Source organism: Poecile atricapillus, chromosome 1, assembly GCF_030490865.1.
Source record: "Poecile atricapillus isolate bPoeAtr1 chromosome 1, bPoeAtr1.hap1, whole genome shotgun sequence".
Classification (NCBI taxonomy): Eukaryota; Metazoa; Chordata; class Aves; order Passeriformes; family Paridae; genus Poecile; species Poecile atricapillus.
The window spans coordinates 145688497-145706018 of NC_081249.1; the positions used below are offsets into that span (position 1 = coordinate 145688497).

Here is a 17522-nt window from a genome sequence, read left to right on the forward strand (position 1 = left end):
AACAACCTACATCCCAGGTAAGTTCTTACCCCTTGCTCTTCAGTTACCTTTCAGGACTCAGAGATAGTCACCCTGAATTATTTTGTGATTCTTTTTGGTGCCACTTTTCCAGACTGACGAGCAGCAACAAAACATCCTTTTACACCACTCCAGCAGTCTCTGCTCAAAGCACTTGGTTACTGATAACCACGCTATGCCCGAGAGGTTTTGGACAAGGCCACTGCTCGCTTTTAGTCCAGAAGGTTGCACAGCTTTGGCCTGCTGAGATGCAACTGAAGCATCATTTTGGACACTGAAACATTAGTGTGACTTCTGGAGCTGTTTCACTTGCTTACTAGGTTGCACTGGGATCAGACACAAATGTCAGTGCCAACAGGGAAAACGTGGCAGGAAATAGAGGCAGATGACAGGGTCCTGTCCAGCTGTTAGCCACTGAAGACAGATATTGCTCACAATGACAAAATTAATCATGTGGCGTTACAGTTGTATAGTGTTTCCATGGCTTAAAACTATAGTCAAAATCAGACACTCTCTCTCTTTAACCTTCCTTGGTATTTTTGAAGGAACACTTCATCATTTCATTTGATAAATATCTACTTTTTGGTGTTTACAGTTTCTGAAATATGGTTAATGTTTATTTCCAACACCCTGAATTGTAGCATCATTTAGGAAACATGCGGAAGAGAAGGGTGAAAACCAAATACTTTACAAAAGAAAACTATCACCACTATCACTTCTGTAATGGTTTCTTTGTCAAAGTCTTGACAAGTAAAAAGTCTCCAGTGAAAAAACGCAACTTTGTTAACACTGAATAATAAGTGGTTAGGGAAAAGTTAATTGCTGAGAGAAAGATTAATAACAGAAAGGGAAGAAGAAAGAAAAGTTTCAAGGTGTCCCAAAGGTTGGCTGTTCCCTGTGGGCTGGGGGCTGGTAGTAGGAGGCTCTCCCAGGACAACACAGCAAGCCAGGGAGCAACACAAGCCAGGGAGCAGCCCCAGCCCTGGGAATTGGGCACCTCCACCTGAAACCAGGCTGGGAGTTGGAACTGCAGGTGGGCCTGGCTCATCAGGGTCCATGGCTGGCCAGGAAGAGTTGCACAGATCCTCACTGCAGCATCACTGGGGCAGAAGCCAGCCGTCCCAGGAGGCTACAAGAGGGTCCTGGGCAGTGGGATGGTTGTGGAGAGCCCAGTCAGCAAGAGTAAAGCCTAGTAGTGCCCTCAGGGCCCCAACAAAAACAACCCACATGGAGTGTGTCCTTATACCACGTGCTCTTTGGGATACGAACCATTTCCTTCTCCTTTCTATATTCAGAAGAACTATCCAGTACTACAGTAATGACCACCAATAATATATTTCCACATAGCTAAGCTCTGCATGACATGTGGTATCCAACCCTCAAACTTAATTGAAAGGGAGCTGAAAACATTCAGTATATCTTACATGTTTATAATTTAGATATCTGCTGCTATGTCAATATACATTTTCAAGGTGGCTCCATCTGCAACCAGCTAGGATATTAGCCAAAAATGCTACCAAAAATGAGCTAATGAATACAAACCACATCAGCAAAGCATTTTTTTATAATTCTGTCTTAACCATTAATCTTGGCTCAGACACAGCAGGCTTGCAAAGAGCTTTGAAAGTGAATAATGCCAAGTACCATTTCTATGAATAATGAATAAGCAATCAAAGAATTGTATTTGAGCAAAACTAGAAAAACAAGAATGAAAGTGAACAAGATAGTGACAGCAGGAAGCAAAATACAAAGCGGTGCAGAAGAAGTGAGTATCTTATTAAGACAAGCTTCTTTACGAAGATGAGGAAAAAAAACCAGGCTTTGTTAGCTTTAATGGCTTGTGGTTTACATTCACTGTGTACATCTCCTTTCATCCCACTCTCACCCTAGCCATGGCTCATTAGCATATCCCCTCTAACACATCCAGTAAAATCCAGCAGTTCCCTGACACCTTCATTTTCTCAAAACACTTCAGATTCTCCCTACATCACTGAACCCACTCCCTCATGGTTCCCAGCTCTTTTCCATGTTTCCTGTTCAACTCTTCAACACTCCTCACTGTGCTACCTCTCTCTGGGCTGTCCCACCCTACAGCTGGCTCCTTCCACACCCTGATTTCCTGTCAGCTGGGCATGATATGGGCATGGTATGGACGTGCTGCCCCATGGGACTGTGCCCTGTTGCTGGCCAGCAGGCAGAGCAGGTACCAGTTACTTTTCAGAAATGGAAAGGCTTCCAGAAACTCTGGGTGGCCTGGAGATGAGGAGGGAATTTAAAGAACTCTAAAAAGATACAGCCATTGCAGAGAAGTCAAATTGATTCTTGGAATCCTTGTAGAGGAAATGGAGCACATTCAGAAAACTCTACAAAGAGGATGATTGTGAGTAAACTTTATGACCCCAAACTTATTTGGAAAAGTGGATAAAACACACAGTATGAAGTCACTAGAAGTTGTTTATCCAAGGGGCCTAACAGGAACTCAAGGTTGAAATGGATAAACTGTTACATACTAGCAGACAACCCTCTCAGCTAAATCCACTTCAACATGTGATTATTGGAAAGTGGAAAATCTGACACCAGTTTACAAAATGATCCCAAGGGAACCCATGGAACTGTACATTCACAGAGCGTAAAACTGACGTCAACTGATAAATTAATAGAAGTTATAACAAAGAACAGAGCTTGCAGGCACCTGCATAAATACAGGATGTTTGGGAAAAAGTCAATAAGGTTTTTAAAGGCAAATCCTTCTAAGAATATTGCAGTTCTTCAATTCACAAACACATCAATAAAGGTAACCTGCCAGATACACTCAGATTTGCAAAAAACTTCCAAAAAAATCCTTCACCTAAAGCTTTGAAGGAAGTTAAGCAGTCAGAACAGCTCTTCAATGGATGATGAGCAGGTGGCCCAAAGATGAAAGCAGGAGTATAATCTCCATCCACTGCAAGAGCTGACTTTAGCAGAATTCCATAAGGAACTGGAATGCCTCAACACATTTATTAGTTATGCCAAAACCACAGAAATAATGAAAGCAGATGATAAAGGTAATACAGGGCAATAAAAGACAATAGAAAACCAGAGACATACTGCAAAGAACTATGGGAAAACATTATAGTATAAGTGATTTATCACTAAAATGACAGTGGAGATTTAATGTAGGCAGCTTAAGTGACACACAGGGGAAACACAAATCCTATCCCAAATTGCTATTATTTATTAATTATTTATTAATATTAATAAATAATTAAATGATAGTTGATATTTAGCTCTCAAAAGCAGGATCTTGGTATTAGGGCTTCAAGGAAACATTGACCAAATTCACAGAAGAGAAACAGAGACATCTCAAGCTCAAAGGGTTCATAAACTGGAAGTGTATTGGGGGAAACTGTACTTGCCTATCTTTTCATGTTTTTTTCTAGACACGTTTGTGACATAGCTGGAGACAGGTTATAGGGCAAAACAAACTGGTCGTACAGGGTAAAATTATTCTTGTTTTCTACCTTTCCCTCCATAGGAATAATAGTACAATCTTCTCTTTCTCTGTCCTCACAGTAATTTTTACTGTTTCTGTATGACTTTAACTTTGATGTCCTTGTGCATCTTCTGCCCTTTGTTAAACTTGGTTAAGGCATTTAAAAGTTTATTCAACACATTAGCACTTTAAACAATGTTAATTTATTTGGAATAAATTAAAAGCCACCATTTCAACCTAGAAATGCAGATCCATGTAAAGAAACAGTGTTCAGAGGAAATGTATGACTTGGACAGATCCAGTATGTCAGGGAAAGTAAACTTAAGTGGTGGCCAAGCAAAACTTCTCCTTTCATTCAGCAAGGCTTCAGGAGGAACTATTGACTGTGTGCAGGGGGTAGAGCCTAATGCTACAGAGAAATGTCAGCCTTCAGAGTCCAGGGTATTTCAGTCATATCCTTCCAAAAAAATCACCAAAATCTCCAAGCTGGAGATAGGCAGGTGAACAGATTAGCTGAACAGAATATATTCCATTTCTGGTTCTTTTAACATACAGTATGATTTTTTATTAGATGTGAGACAGCAAGCACTCATTTAAGCATATTTCCATCTGTAAGAGAAAATACAGCAACTAACAAACTATGCTTGATTTCTGGTCTCTCATCCCTGATCTTCAAAGGTGGCCTAGAAAGCAAAACACTTACTCCAAGTGATAATTGCCTCTTTCCCCCCCACCCCTGCTCTCTGCTCCTTTACACCTAACAAACATGTAATGTCTTCCTTTGCTAACACTTCCACTCTACTCTGCAGGTCATCTTTTACCTTGCTGAAGTCCAGCTCACTAATAAAGCTTAATTTCAAATCAGGGGAACTGTTCTCAAGCTGCATTTACTTCAGAAAAGTCCTGCTTCTCACTCAGAAAGGAACAGGAATCTCAATTCTTAATTGCTGCATTCTTTTTTCTGATAATATCACATTGGCTTAACATAAAGTAATCTCTCCCAGCAAAACTAAACCACATGGCTAATACTTCTAAAGACCAAAGAAAAGAGAAAAATGAACTAACCAAAAATCCATTCTCTATTTCAAGTGATAACTCTCTCAAGCTTTGAAGCAGGAGACAGCAATTACTGCTTTGTAGATAACATCCCTAGAACCAAAGGCACTAGCAGAATTCTATTATTTAATTGCCATGTTAGACTTTTCATAAGATGTGCCACAATAGGCCTGATGACTTTAACCTTTTAGTTCTTTCAGAAATACTTTCTACAAAGCACTTGAGTTACAGATGTTGACACTTCTTAACAGAAGTATCTTTCATTTCTTGTAACAATGCTCAGAAGAGCATTTACTTACTGAAAATGCAGAAGGTAATGTTGTCAGAAGCAGAAGCAGAAGGAACAGGTTCTTCATCTCTGCCTGTGGGAACAGAAAAATTACTCATCAGGATTGCTTGCTTCTTTGCTGTTTGGTGGAAAAGCTACAATACCATGAAGTAAAAATGGAGGTGGAAGTAAAATCAAGGGGACAGAATAAAAGTAGTTTTACCACTAGACTTCCCTGGACAGATGAAGGCATCTGCAAAGATTGAAATTACCCTGCACAGAAGGCCAGGATGTAATTACTAGGAGTGAACATTTCCCTGAACTTTCCTCTGGTATTATGAGAACAGCATCCCCAGGCACAGTGGAAGGGCATGCTGTTGCATGTCTGCCCTCCCATCCCTTTGTGTATACACCTGATAAAATACTTGAAGATTGCAATGACTTCAACCAACCCGAGGTAAAAAAACCCACAGTTAACATTTCTGTATCCTACATTCATCTTGTGTGGTTGTACTTATTTAAAATCCAACAGTTCATCGTGGACTGCTATAGCTAGATTCCACCATGAGTAGTTATATCCCCTCTGCAGAGCTAGAAAGGAGATCAGGTCATGTAGGCTGGTATGGCAGCATAAAACAGTTCCTTAATTTGGTGTGTTATGTACATTTGGAACTACAATACTTCGTTGGTGCATTCCCTGTTGCTACTTAATCCTTCCTCTTTTGAGTTGCAGCCCACACCACCACTCACCAGAGCTCACAGCTGTGACCAGGGACACTTCAGCCACTGCAGACTGACTCTGTCATCACCATTTTCTCATGACCTTGTGACCAGTTAAGCCCAGGGGAAAAAAAAAAATGACCTAGCTATTCCTAGCAGTTTTAACTAGTTTGAGCTTCTTTCTAACTTGGGAAAGGAAAGGTAAAAGGAGAAATTTTCCTTTCATAGTACACAAAAGCATCAAGGAAGAAATGTTTATGTCATCAGTCCCTAACAACATCTGTTTTAGTATTAAAACTTCATTTATAGCTCCTTTAGACTGATCTATTAAATCCAGATAAAATACCAAAAGGTGAATCACTATTAACAATGATAACATTGATATGAAATCACTGTTGCATGAGGATATGACATCAGAACCAAGAAATAACCAAAATGGAACTTACTTGATCTGGTATTTGAGTATTTCATGTTACTTTATGATGAGCAGCCATTTTTCTTATAGTTCTAGGCCTCAATGAACACATCTTATTACAACTCTCCAAGTCCATATATACCATGGATTTTAATACTCCCAACATTCACCATGCTGAGAATAAAAAGCTTGTTCTTAAATACTTCCTCTTTCAGATGTAAAAGCTACTAAAAAATTCCTTTGCACCAAATCCTATGTGCCAAATAGTAAAGGGCAGGGAAAATGGAACTGGGAAAATAAGCACTGATAAACTTCTCTCCCTAAATAGAGTGCCAATCATAAGATTCATAAGAAAATGAAGATACAGAAGCTTTTTATATGCAAAGACTTTCATTAGTTTTGGTTTAGTCATTCTTAGGAAACCAAGGGAAGATTGTGTATCTGCCATCACCCACAGGTGCTACTACTACTCTTCCTATTCAAATCAAGGAAGAAACAACCTGGATACCCTCCAGAAGAGGTAAAGAATGCTGAATGACCTTATAATGTGCCCACAGCACTAGGAAAAGGCACTGTGAAAGCAGCAGCTTCCTTGAATGGTGTTGGTACCAGAGGTAAATACTTGAGATCAGCTCCTATTCCTATTACCAAGAGGAAAAAAAATTCATCTCTTCCCCAGCACTCCTCTCTCGCATATGCCATTTCCAGCCACCTCTCAGGTCCACAGATATGCCTTGAAAATCAAATCCTTGTTGTGCTGCTAATGGACTGTGTGCTCAGCTCTTTCTACCCTCTGAGCCAGGAGGCAGATAGGGAGCTGGGACCAAAACACACGAGGCTCCTGGAAAAGAGGCTGGAGGAGCAGGTCACCAGGGCTAGCAGTGCTCCCATTCCCCAGGTAGTTAGTATCTTAGGTGTTTTTTGCCAGACAGGAGAAAAAGATTCTCTGAGGAGACAGAGTTGGATCCCAATGTATGGGGCAAACCTGTGCACCAAAGCAGCAAGAGGTTAAAGCTCTGGTGCTTGCTTGTAATTTTGTGCCATTGCACTTGCATGGAAATTGCTATCGTATGTCCCAAATTTAGCATTGAAATGTTTAGACTATCCAGCTCTATTAAACTTGTCAAGGGATTCCAGGAAGGATCTGCAGAAGGAAAAACAGGCCCATCTGTACCCTATGAAATTCCCCACTGGAAAACAAATCTTTTATTTGATTACTAAGGATCAACACACTTGTTTTTTAAAAGCTTTCTCAGTTGTAGAATTCAGCATTGATTTCACCTTAGTTTCAACCACAACAGATGGGATTGAAGAATCTGTCTGAAACCTTAAAAAGGGGTCAAGTTCTATTTCTGGATTTAATGGCCCTTTAACTCCTTGTAGAACCTGAGGTAGAGAAGCATAAGTTTATTCTGCTTGTTTGCCATTCTTCTCACTGCAGGCTGGATATGTGGGGGAAGGAATGAAAAGGACAGTATTTTGCAGTTCCTTCACTTGTAGCAACAGCAGCTGCTGCTCCCTGAGCCTCCTGCCCTTCTCCAGATTTCTTCAACCTTCCCCAGCTCCCTTTTCCCACTGTGTGCTAGAACAGCATCTCCACCCCTCCTCCACCCAGAAACAGCAGCAGAGCCTGAGGGGAAATAGTGACTTTATGCTCAAGCTATGGAACAGCTGCTGGAAAGCTCACAAGGAGGAATTCCTGCCATAGTGCTAAAATATGGAGTTATCTCAGGGAGAAGGTTTATGAGTTCACAACAAGAAAGGAACAACCAGGATCTTTAACCAGAAATAGAGGTGTGCCCAGCTGAAACCTCTGCCCAAACACCAGAAGAGATGCAAATTGTCACATCTGGCATTAACCGCTCGAGTGAGATGAATAAAAGGCTTGAAGTGGGCAGTGGTTCCAGCCATCTGTCAGCTTGGTCAAAAAGAATCAGCTTCAGAGTTCAGCTCTGGACTGTTTTCTATAGGAGATGCTGACCCAAGCTTCTCCAAACACTGGAGAAATTCAAACTGGGATCTAACTTCAGCAGCTCAGGAACCTTCTATTCCAAAACAGGAGGGTGAGAGGACTACAGAAGAGATAGCTGGAATTTCCTAACTGAACAGAACACAGGAACTCAACTACCACTGGAAATTGGGTTAAGCACCCTTATTTCAGGGCTTAACACTGAACCCACTTAGGAAAGAAGCCTTTGCCTTTACAAACAGAAGTTCTAGAAAAGACAGAGGGGCAGACTTGGAGACTTCTCTATAGTGGAGTCAGCAGTGAGGTGCTGTAAAAATATTTTATTTAGTTAGAAACTCCTATCCAGGGCCAGGCAGGCTTAGCAAGACCAGTCAAATCTTCATGGAGACCGGAAGTATATTTTAGAATCAAGGACAGTTTTAATGACTCCTATATTTACTTTATGTGTGTAAATCCAGCCTTCCAATGTACAAATAAAATTGCTTACTTAAACTTGGCTACTTTTTCAAACAACCTCTTAACATCCATGCTCCTGGGGAAACAAGACCTACATTGCCTGTATATATATATGAAAAAATAACTTTGTTGTCTAATTTCAGGGTCTCAAAGCAATAAAGTTGTATTTTGAGGGAAAAGATACTCCACCAGGATGAAGAGATGTGTTGAACTTTTAATCTGTTTAGATGGTGACTTTTTCTTTTCAACAGGAAGGAAATCCAAACTTACAAGTAATGTTATGAATAACTTAGCCTTGTGTAAGCAAGAACTTAAGATGTTTAGGCACTATGGAATCAGATCACAAAGTTAGAATAAAACAAGTTTCATGAGTTTCATTGCTCACACATTTATCAAGTTTTCTCTATTCACATGCGTGGGTCAGGATTTGTTCTTGGAGTGGTTCATAGGCAGAAGGCAAGAAGACCCTTTCAGGGTTCTCACTTGCATAGTCTAGATGTGATTTAGCTGGACATGCAAAGCCACCCAGCATTATTGACTGTGCAAACCCTTACAAGTCATTTCAACTCCCTTTTGGGAAGCTGAATTAGTATTGATCAATCATTCCCTTTGAAGTAACCCTGACACAGAAGCTACCTTTGCATGCACAGCTTGAGATACAGGCTGGTGACTCCAGAATAAGTATTTACCTCCTGCAATATCAACAGAAGCAGCTTATTGTAAAGTTTAGCACATCCAGCACTAAAGCAGACATTGCCACAGGGATCCCACTACTCATGCCTTTTCAGAAATTCCTTCCCTTTCCTCCACTCACTCCCCTTTAACACATCAGATCTCACTTTGATGTTATATTTTTAGAAGTTTGGTTAAAGGAGGTGGGAAGCCAGAATGGGCAACATATCATCATCCTGTTATTCACTGACATAATTTTTTTCAGTCATTGACTGAGAGCACAGTCTTTGAGCTTTTAGATTCACTACATTTTCTAAAGACATTATGATTTTGCTTTGCTCTAAAAACCATCCAGCATATCTTTGTTCCAGCTTGCTTTTGTTTGCCTTGACAACTGAGAAACACCTTTTAAGTTTTTGCTAAAAGAATTAAAAAAGGAAAAACACATACAGAGAAATAAGCTAAGATGAAGGTGGGGAGACAAAGGGACTCCATGGAACAGGGATCAAGGATAGGAAAAAACCTCCCTTTGCTTATGATGTGAGCTGAGTGAGGAGAGCACAAGGACCACATCACACAGCCTAGAGGAACCAGGAAACATCACCACTTTAGGCAGATGATATCACATTCAAGATACTTCTTAATAATATACTTGTTTTCTTCCCCAAACACAATAAATCATCCATTTTTGGACAATTTTTCAAAGGAAATCATGGATCTTATGTCCTTTGGGTTGGGGCAGATAAGCCAAATAATATCTATGTGCCCGTTAAAACAGAAGGGTGCTGAATTTCCTTTGTCTCGACCATGCAATGAAACACATTCATGAAGAGCTGTTTGTATACAAAGCAAGGGGTAAGTGTTTATAAATGAGTTCAAACACAGGACTGGCTGAAAGGGCTTAGAGGGAAAGGAGAGAAAACAAAGAAAACACAAGCTGAGCAGAATTTTTATGGCAGTGTCTTTACCAGTGGTATCCAGATTTAATAATTAATTCTAAATACATGTTAGAAGTTGAAGAATCCTCATCAGTAAAGTAATCCCATGGAGATAGACTTTCAGCCATGTTATGTATATTATGAAAAAAACCTTTCAGCTAGAATATCTTTAATTCACCTTATTAAATGAAAAAAAAAAAAAAAGTTAGAAAAACTTACTAACACAGTAAAGCTGGCTGGAGACCTGAGTAGTGGTAACACAGAAGCATCCTTGAGCCTGCTCTATCAATGATTTTCAACCCAGGATTCAGGTTGATTCCTAACATGAATCTGCACCGGGCCATCGCTTCATGTGGATGACACAGACTGATAATATTTTTTACAGAGGACTTCTACAGTAAAGGAAAGCTCAGCAACACCTGGGGAAGCCACAGCAGCCTCTGAATACTTAAATCACACAAAACAGTAGCTGAAAAATCATCAGGCTCAAGAGTAAGATCAAGACACACAGATTCCAGTAAAGCCTCACACCATACCCTATGAGTGGGTGGGGAAGATGCAGACCTGCCTCATTTTCACTCTCCAAAATCCACAATGATGTATCTCAGGCTTAGGTCAGTGAAGCAGCATCTTCCAAGCAAATGTAATCACTATTCCAGCCCTTTGCAGGCGCTAATACACTATTTAATGAGGGCAATTTTCTGTCTACCTATTAATATCAGCTCAGATTCAATTTTATGCAACTAGCCTCCCACTATTAGGTTTGCAGCAAGAGATTTATTATAAGGAGTAGAGATAGGATTTTGCCTTCTATTTTGGTAGTCTCACTGTGCTTAGCTGTTAATTAAATCTGGGAGCATGTAGGGATAACGACAAGCACACAGACTGATTTAGACACTGCTAAAAGAAGCCATACACTGCCTATGGAAAATGCATGACAAGGATATAATACCCCAAACACTAGCATAATTGAAGAGGAATGGCTAACCATCTTTTACATTTACTACTGTCCTGTCACAGCATAAGCTTCATTTCTGTGAGCTATTTAGACTGACCTGAAATATCACCTGACACTGAGCACTGCTGTTGTTTATAAAGAATAGAACGGATTGGGTTGGAAGGGACCTTAAAGATCATTAGTTCAAACCCCCCACCCCTGTCCTGCCATGGGCAGGGACACCTCCACTAGACCAGGTTGTTCAAAGCCCCGTCTGACCTGCCTTGAACACTTCCAGGGATGGGGCATCCCCAGTTTTTCTGGGCAATCTGTTTAGTGCCTTACCATTTTCTGAATAAAGAATTTCCTCCTAATATCTAATCTACATCTCCCCTCTTTTAGTTTAGAACCATTACCCCTTGTGCTATCACTACCTGCTGACATAAAAAGTCACTCACCATCTTTTTTTTCAGTCCCCTTTAAATACCAGAAGGCAGCAATAAGGTCTCTCTGGAGCTTTCTCTTCTTCAGGCTGAACAATCCCAGCTCTCTCAGCCTTTCTTCATAGAAGAGGTGCTCCAGACCGCTGAGCATCTTGTGGCCTCCTATGGACTCACTCCAGCAGCTCTATGTCTTTCTTATGCTGAGGATCCCAGACCTGGACACATTATTCCAGGTGGATCTCACAAGGGCAGAAGAGGAGAATCCCCTCCCTTCCCCTGCTGGCCATGCTGCTTTGGATGCAGCCCAGGATGTGTTTGGTTTTCTGGGCTGTGAGCGCATACTGACAGCTCATGTCCAGATTTTCATCCACGAGAACTGCCAAGTTCTTCATATGGGACCACATCAAAAGTCTTACAGACTTCTAGGTAGATAACATCAGCCAGTCTTCCCTTGTCAACCACTGCAGTTACTCCACCACAGAAGGGCACCAGCTTGGGCAGGCAGGATTTGCTCTTTAGTGATGCCATGCTGGCTTGTCTTGCAGCACCTCCTTGTCTTGCACGCCTCCACACTGCTTTCAGGAGGATCTGCTCCACAGTCTTCCCAGGCACAGAGGAGAGGCTCACAAGCGTTTAGTTCCTTGGGCCTTCCTTTATCCTCTTTTTAAAAACAGGAAAAATGTTTCCCTTTTTCCAGTCACTGGGGAGTTTGCCTGACTGCCATGACTTTTCAAATATTGTAGAGAGTGGCTTGACAACATCTCACCCCCACAGGCCCCACAGACTTGTGCCCTTTCAGTTTCCCAAGGTGGTCTCAAACCTGCTCTTCACTTACAGTGGGAGGGACTTCACTCCCCAATCTCCACCTAAGCATGTTACCCAGCTGAGACTAATCTCTTACAATTCAAGTTTTTGAGAATTCTTTAGGAAAATAATGGATTTTCATGACAGAAGATTGCTTAAAATTTATTTAACTTCATTCCATCCTAAATATAAACACAGCAATTTCTGTGCTGTGCAATGGGTTAAAAAATAAAAATAAAAAATGAACATTATTTCAAGAGGAGATTTTAAAACCATGTAAATTTTTCTCTTATTCTCTTTGCAAGATTCACATCTCTGTTCAGTGAGAGGATGTTAGCACTACATTCAAGAGTATGCTTGTAGGATATATGCACAGAGAACACCTGTAAAACCTTTAAATAAATCTGCTTGGGGACTAATAATAGACAGGAAAACACGAGACTATTTACTCTGAACTTCATGTGGGTTTTGATTGCTGCTGCCTCTACATTGTTTCTGGAAGCCAAGATAGTTTTTTCATTTAAAGTTAACTCAGTTATATATATATGTATAAACATGTCAAACACAGCACACTTGTACAAGTACATCTCTTCCCTAAGGAATCGCCCCTACAGACTGTGATGCAGCCACACCTTCAGTTCTATGAGGCAGAAATTCCCCAGAGAAATCTGTGGGCTTGCTTACATTACTGTGCAAGAGAAAGATGAGTAACATGAGGTGAACTAAAAGAAACAAAAATGGAACAAAATCACAACCTAAACCAGAACTTAGATTAACAAATTTAGGAGGGAGAATACATGCTAGTGGAATTGGGGCTGCTGTCTCTGAGAATACTGGCCCTAGCATCTTTCATCTGTCACTAAAAATTAACTTCATAAAAAATGATCTTAGGAGGGTGCGATCACACTGCAGTGCCTGGAGAGCTCTCAAAGGAAGCACATGCTCGACGGTGTGATCACAGCAAAATGACAACGGTGTGATCTAAAAATAAATTGGTTCTGTGCTCTGAAGCTGGTTTCTCCCACAGATGCCCAAACCAGAGCCTCCAATTACTGCTTTAAGGGCTAGGCAGAGAAATAAACAATCTGTGGATGGCACTTGTTTTCTATGCATCACGTCTGCATGTCAGGAAGGTGAGCTTATTACCATGTGAGAAAGCATAAACAAAGGTTTTGATCATAGGCTGTGCATATGAGTAGACATCTACTCAAGTATTTTAATATAAAAGCCCCTTTCCAAACATCTAGAAACCCTTATTATTCATTGTCCAAGACAAGACTGGACCACAACAAATCACAGTTTGGATCCAGAAGTGCTAAAAAATGAGCCTGTGAAGCTGTATCCAGCAGAGCATCATTTTGAGAGGAGTAAGTTCTTTTGACAAGTCCATCATGCAGTGGGGCATAACTGCAAATGACTGTCCAGAATGCGAGCAATCCTCCGTCACTGCCTGGGCTCAGCAGTGTGCCAGGTACACTGCAGGGCTCACAGCACTTCCGAATTGTCCTGTCCTCAGACCTAAGAGCAAAGCAACCTATTTCCTCTGGTGCTCACTGAGTATCAATATGCCACTGGGGAAATATTTCCCCCTTCATTCAGCTGATGATGAGCCTGTAATGCTAATTGTGAGGACTACTGTAATTGCATTCTGTGTATTCTAGGTGCTGTTCTCATACAAAACAGAGCTCACATCCTCTTACAAAAAAGCTATTTGTTTGCTGTGTATTATAAGTCACTAGGTACACACATGAATGAATAAAATGGTTAACATTTTATTAACATTTAAGGTCCCCACTGAACAAAGAGAGAGCCTTCTGGTAGCCTAGGCTCTACATGTCCTGAGGCACAGAACAGTATTTTGCCTTATTTACATTATATTCAGAAGAATATCAAGATCAGAGGGTTTGGTTGCTGTTTTATTTTTTTCTCTCAGGTTTCCTATTTTTTTTTTTTTAAAACCAAAAATAATAAACTTTGCACCTTTGACTCAAAAAGTGCTGTGAAGAAAACCAGTTGCAACAATGAAGCTGCTTTTCCTCAACCGTTTTAGCAAGTCTGAACACAGCCATTCCCTGAGACTCTAAAATAATCTTGGTGCCTAATTTGAGAAGCAATTAATTCCCTGAAGCAGCTAGATTAGGTGAGATCTACCTGCATTCTCTTTTACCAAGCTGGTAAGCAGCTGGAACAAAGACAGCCCATCCCAAAGCCAAAGGGAAGTGATCTGCATCAGAAGTTACTGCACTTACTGAACAGCAACATTTGAGATCATCCATTCCCTAAGTTCTTTACACAGTGGTGGCTATTTTCTCTTAAAATTGAGACAATTTTGGTTTTTGCCTAATATTATTTTTAACATAAATACATATAGAGACCAGCAAACAAAGCTCTACATCCTTCCTTGAAAATGGCCTCAAATCACTCCTCACACACCTATCAAATGCTACATTCAGAGTGGATTGTTTATTAGCAAACAGATTTGAAACAGGCAAATGCTACAAAGAAACTATCGAACCGCAGCATTTCTGTGATGTCATCAAGCGCTTAAACTCATGGAGAAAAAGATTTCAAAACCAAACACCTTTAAGGCATCAGGACACGTCACAGTGTATAAGAACTTGAAAATAGGCCCAAAATTGAAGCCTCAATTATCTCACATTGGACAGAAAAAAAAGCACAAAACTTCCAGAGACAGCAAATTTGCTCTGTTTTAACTTTTCTTTCTTTTATCAATCAATTAATTCACTGACATGAACAAATATTAGTTTAAATTGGTGCCATACCAAAGACACTTGGTGACTTTATCCACCCTTGTTCCTGATCCCAAATACTTCCCTTTGCTCCGTGTAAGAGTAGAGCATTTGTCCTGGAATCCTGGAGTGAGGCTGTCCAATACACACATGGCCGTGCAGCACACTGCCTCATCCTCACACTGCACCTCGGAAAGAGTGGCTCTTCATGGCTGCACTCTCTGCAGAGACTGGGGATGCTCTGGCATTAAAGGGTGTGGTACATCTCTGAGAAGCCAGGATAAAAACATGTAAGCTTCGAGCCAGTTTACAAAGGAGCTGTTGAAGGGCCTCATAAGTACAATGCAGAAAGGGTAAGCATGTGTTTGCATAGACACTTTCCAAAGTAACAAACAAAGGTGTTGACAAACTCATTTTAAGGTCTCTACAGGCAGGCCTAAAGAAACACACCATCTCAGTAAGCTTCTGTGCTAACACCAGTTAATCCTAGTCCTAGGGTCTCCATTCAAAGCTAACATTACCTTCATCAAAGCTTTGAAACTCAGTTTCAAACCAGCTGCTCCTCTACTTCCACCCGACCACCCACCCACAAGGAGCACCCAGCGCACCAGGCAGATCTACTGCTCTCCCACATTGCTTCCAGACCATTACTCCTCCGTGCCAGGACAGCTCCCTGGATCCCTGCAGCCTCCGCCTCGGCCTGCCTCGCACCTCAGGCTCCCTCAGGGATGGCAGACCCGGTGCCGAAAAGCTTTCACAGACAGCTCTGGTGGCTCTGTTTGACCGGGCCTCCCTGCCAGCTCCCCTCACGCAGCTGGAAGCAACACGGGAGCGCTGCGGAGCCACGGCCTCCCCTCAGCACCTGCTGCCACACGAGCAGGAGCGTGGCTCTCCAGGGCCCACAGTCAGGGACCACAAGAGTCGTAGCACCCAGACAGGCTTCTATTCCCGCGTGCCAAAACTCCCTTTCTGCAGGCAGCAGATTGCCTCGCACCCTGTGTGCTGACAGACGCGTGTGTGACCCCGCGGGCTCGGCCCGCATCCTCACAGCGGCGCCTTCCCTGCTCCCCCCGGCCCCAGCATCAGGAGCAGCGCCTGCGGGCACGCCAAGCCCCGCTGAGGTTGTTCACCAAGCTCATGGAGCATCTTCTCCCCCTCCCTTCTGAGAAATAAAATTTTGCAGTCGTAAGGACTCTGGTCTCTCCCCTGTACTCTTTTAACTGAAATAAAAGAAGAAAAGTAGGGAAATGAAAAATAGCTTAAGGAGCATGAACAGCACTGAAAAGACTAATAGAGAGTAGGTATCCAGGTAGAAGGATCAGGAGACAGCCCAGAACACAAAGCCAACTCCTACCTTCGACATGTGCTCACCTGTGACAGGTGAGCACAAGTTGGAGACACTGCAGTCAAGCTCCAGAACCCACTTTCCAGTCGTTCTTGTTGAAACAGTGGCACTTCAGCGCTCTTCTCTCCTGTTTCTGTTTGATTACTAATCCTTACTGCACAGGAAAAGCAGAGTTGTATTTCATTTAACCCCTTCAGCCTCTCAGTTTCTTCACATGAGTTTTCACTTTTGCTTTGGAAAGCCAGCGTCGTAAGCATGCACACAGGCACGCCTGCCTTGAAATTGTTTCTAGCTTCTGTAGTCTGTGTGTGAGCACACACATCAGCTCTAAATTCTGTCTGAAGTTGTTGCAGGGGTGGAGCCCTTTGTAACTAGTTTTATTTTAGCTGTAGGCATCATATGAAAAGAGAGACAGCTATCCACACATCCCTTCAGTGTTCATTTTCAGTAAGTTCTTAACTCTGAAAAAAAAAATGTTTAACTTCACATTTACTTTAAAACTACAGGCTGAATCACAGTTCACAAATAAGCTTTTGACAAAAGAAACTTCGAACTTAAATACAATTCACAGCTAGATTTGGGTCTTTGATGGATTAGGCAAAGTTAAGCAGACCCCTAAAAATCTGAAAATGGCAGCAATTTGGATACAGACCTGAATTTAACCAAAGATAATGGCAGCACAGGTTTCTTTATTTTTTCCCCTCTAACAAATGCCATGGAATTCAGAAAGCCCCTGAAAACTCCCGTGAAGGAACAATTTAACAACATAAAAACTGTTCAAGGAAAAGGAATCTAGTTGGACTCATTACAAGGAAAAACTTGTGTTTTTAATCATGCGGATACTAGAGAAAACATTGCATAACAACTTATGTGTTGCTGTTGTTTTATTTTGCAAACAGATAAATCTGCCCCCCCCATCGATTTTGTCCTCTGCTTAGTATAAAACAAATAAATAATGAAATACAGATCTAGAAAAATAGATTCTGGTCCAGCAACTGTAACAGCTACCAGCATTTCAATCCTATTTATTATTATGACCGAGGTTTCCTAGATTATGGAAATAGCTTTAAAGTTTTAAGTTTGGGTTGGTTTTTCATGTTTTGCCTTCCGGTTTTGGAGTCCTTTTTAATCAGCAGTTCATTTGTAACCATAAGAGAGAGAACCTTGCTTTCCAAGGGAAAGATGAAGCTTCTACCTTCAGGTAACTCCACATGTTGGATCTTCCATGGGAGACATCAAGATGTGCAATGAAATCT

The 17522-nt window shown here is 41.4% G+C and overlaps 1 protein-coding gene across 1 annotated transcript in view; it reads right to left on the reverse strand.

Moving 5' to 3' along the window:
* The window catches only part of PAPLN (papilin, proteoglycan like sulfated glycoprotein), a 49841-nt gene extending 33383 nt beyond the window's left edge, over positions 1–16458 (reverse strand). The window contains exons 1-2 of the mRNA XM_058837689.1: positions 16276–16458; positions 4849–4911 (exon numbers count right to left, since the gene is read on the reverse strand). Of these exons, the coding sequence (XP_058693672.1) occupies positions 4849–4911; positions 16276–16284 (72 nt within the window). The 5' untranslated portion in view covers positions 16285–16458. The remainder of the gene's footprint in view (positions 1–4848; positions 4912–16275) is intronic.
* Positions 16459–17522: the final 1064 nt, after the last annotated feature.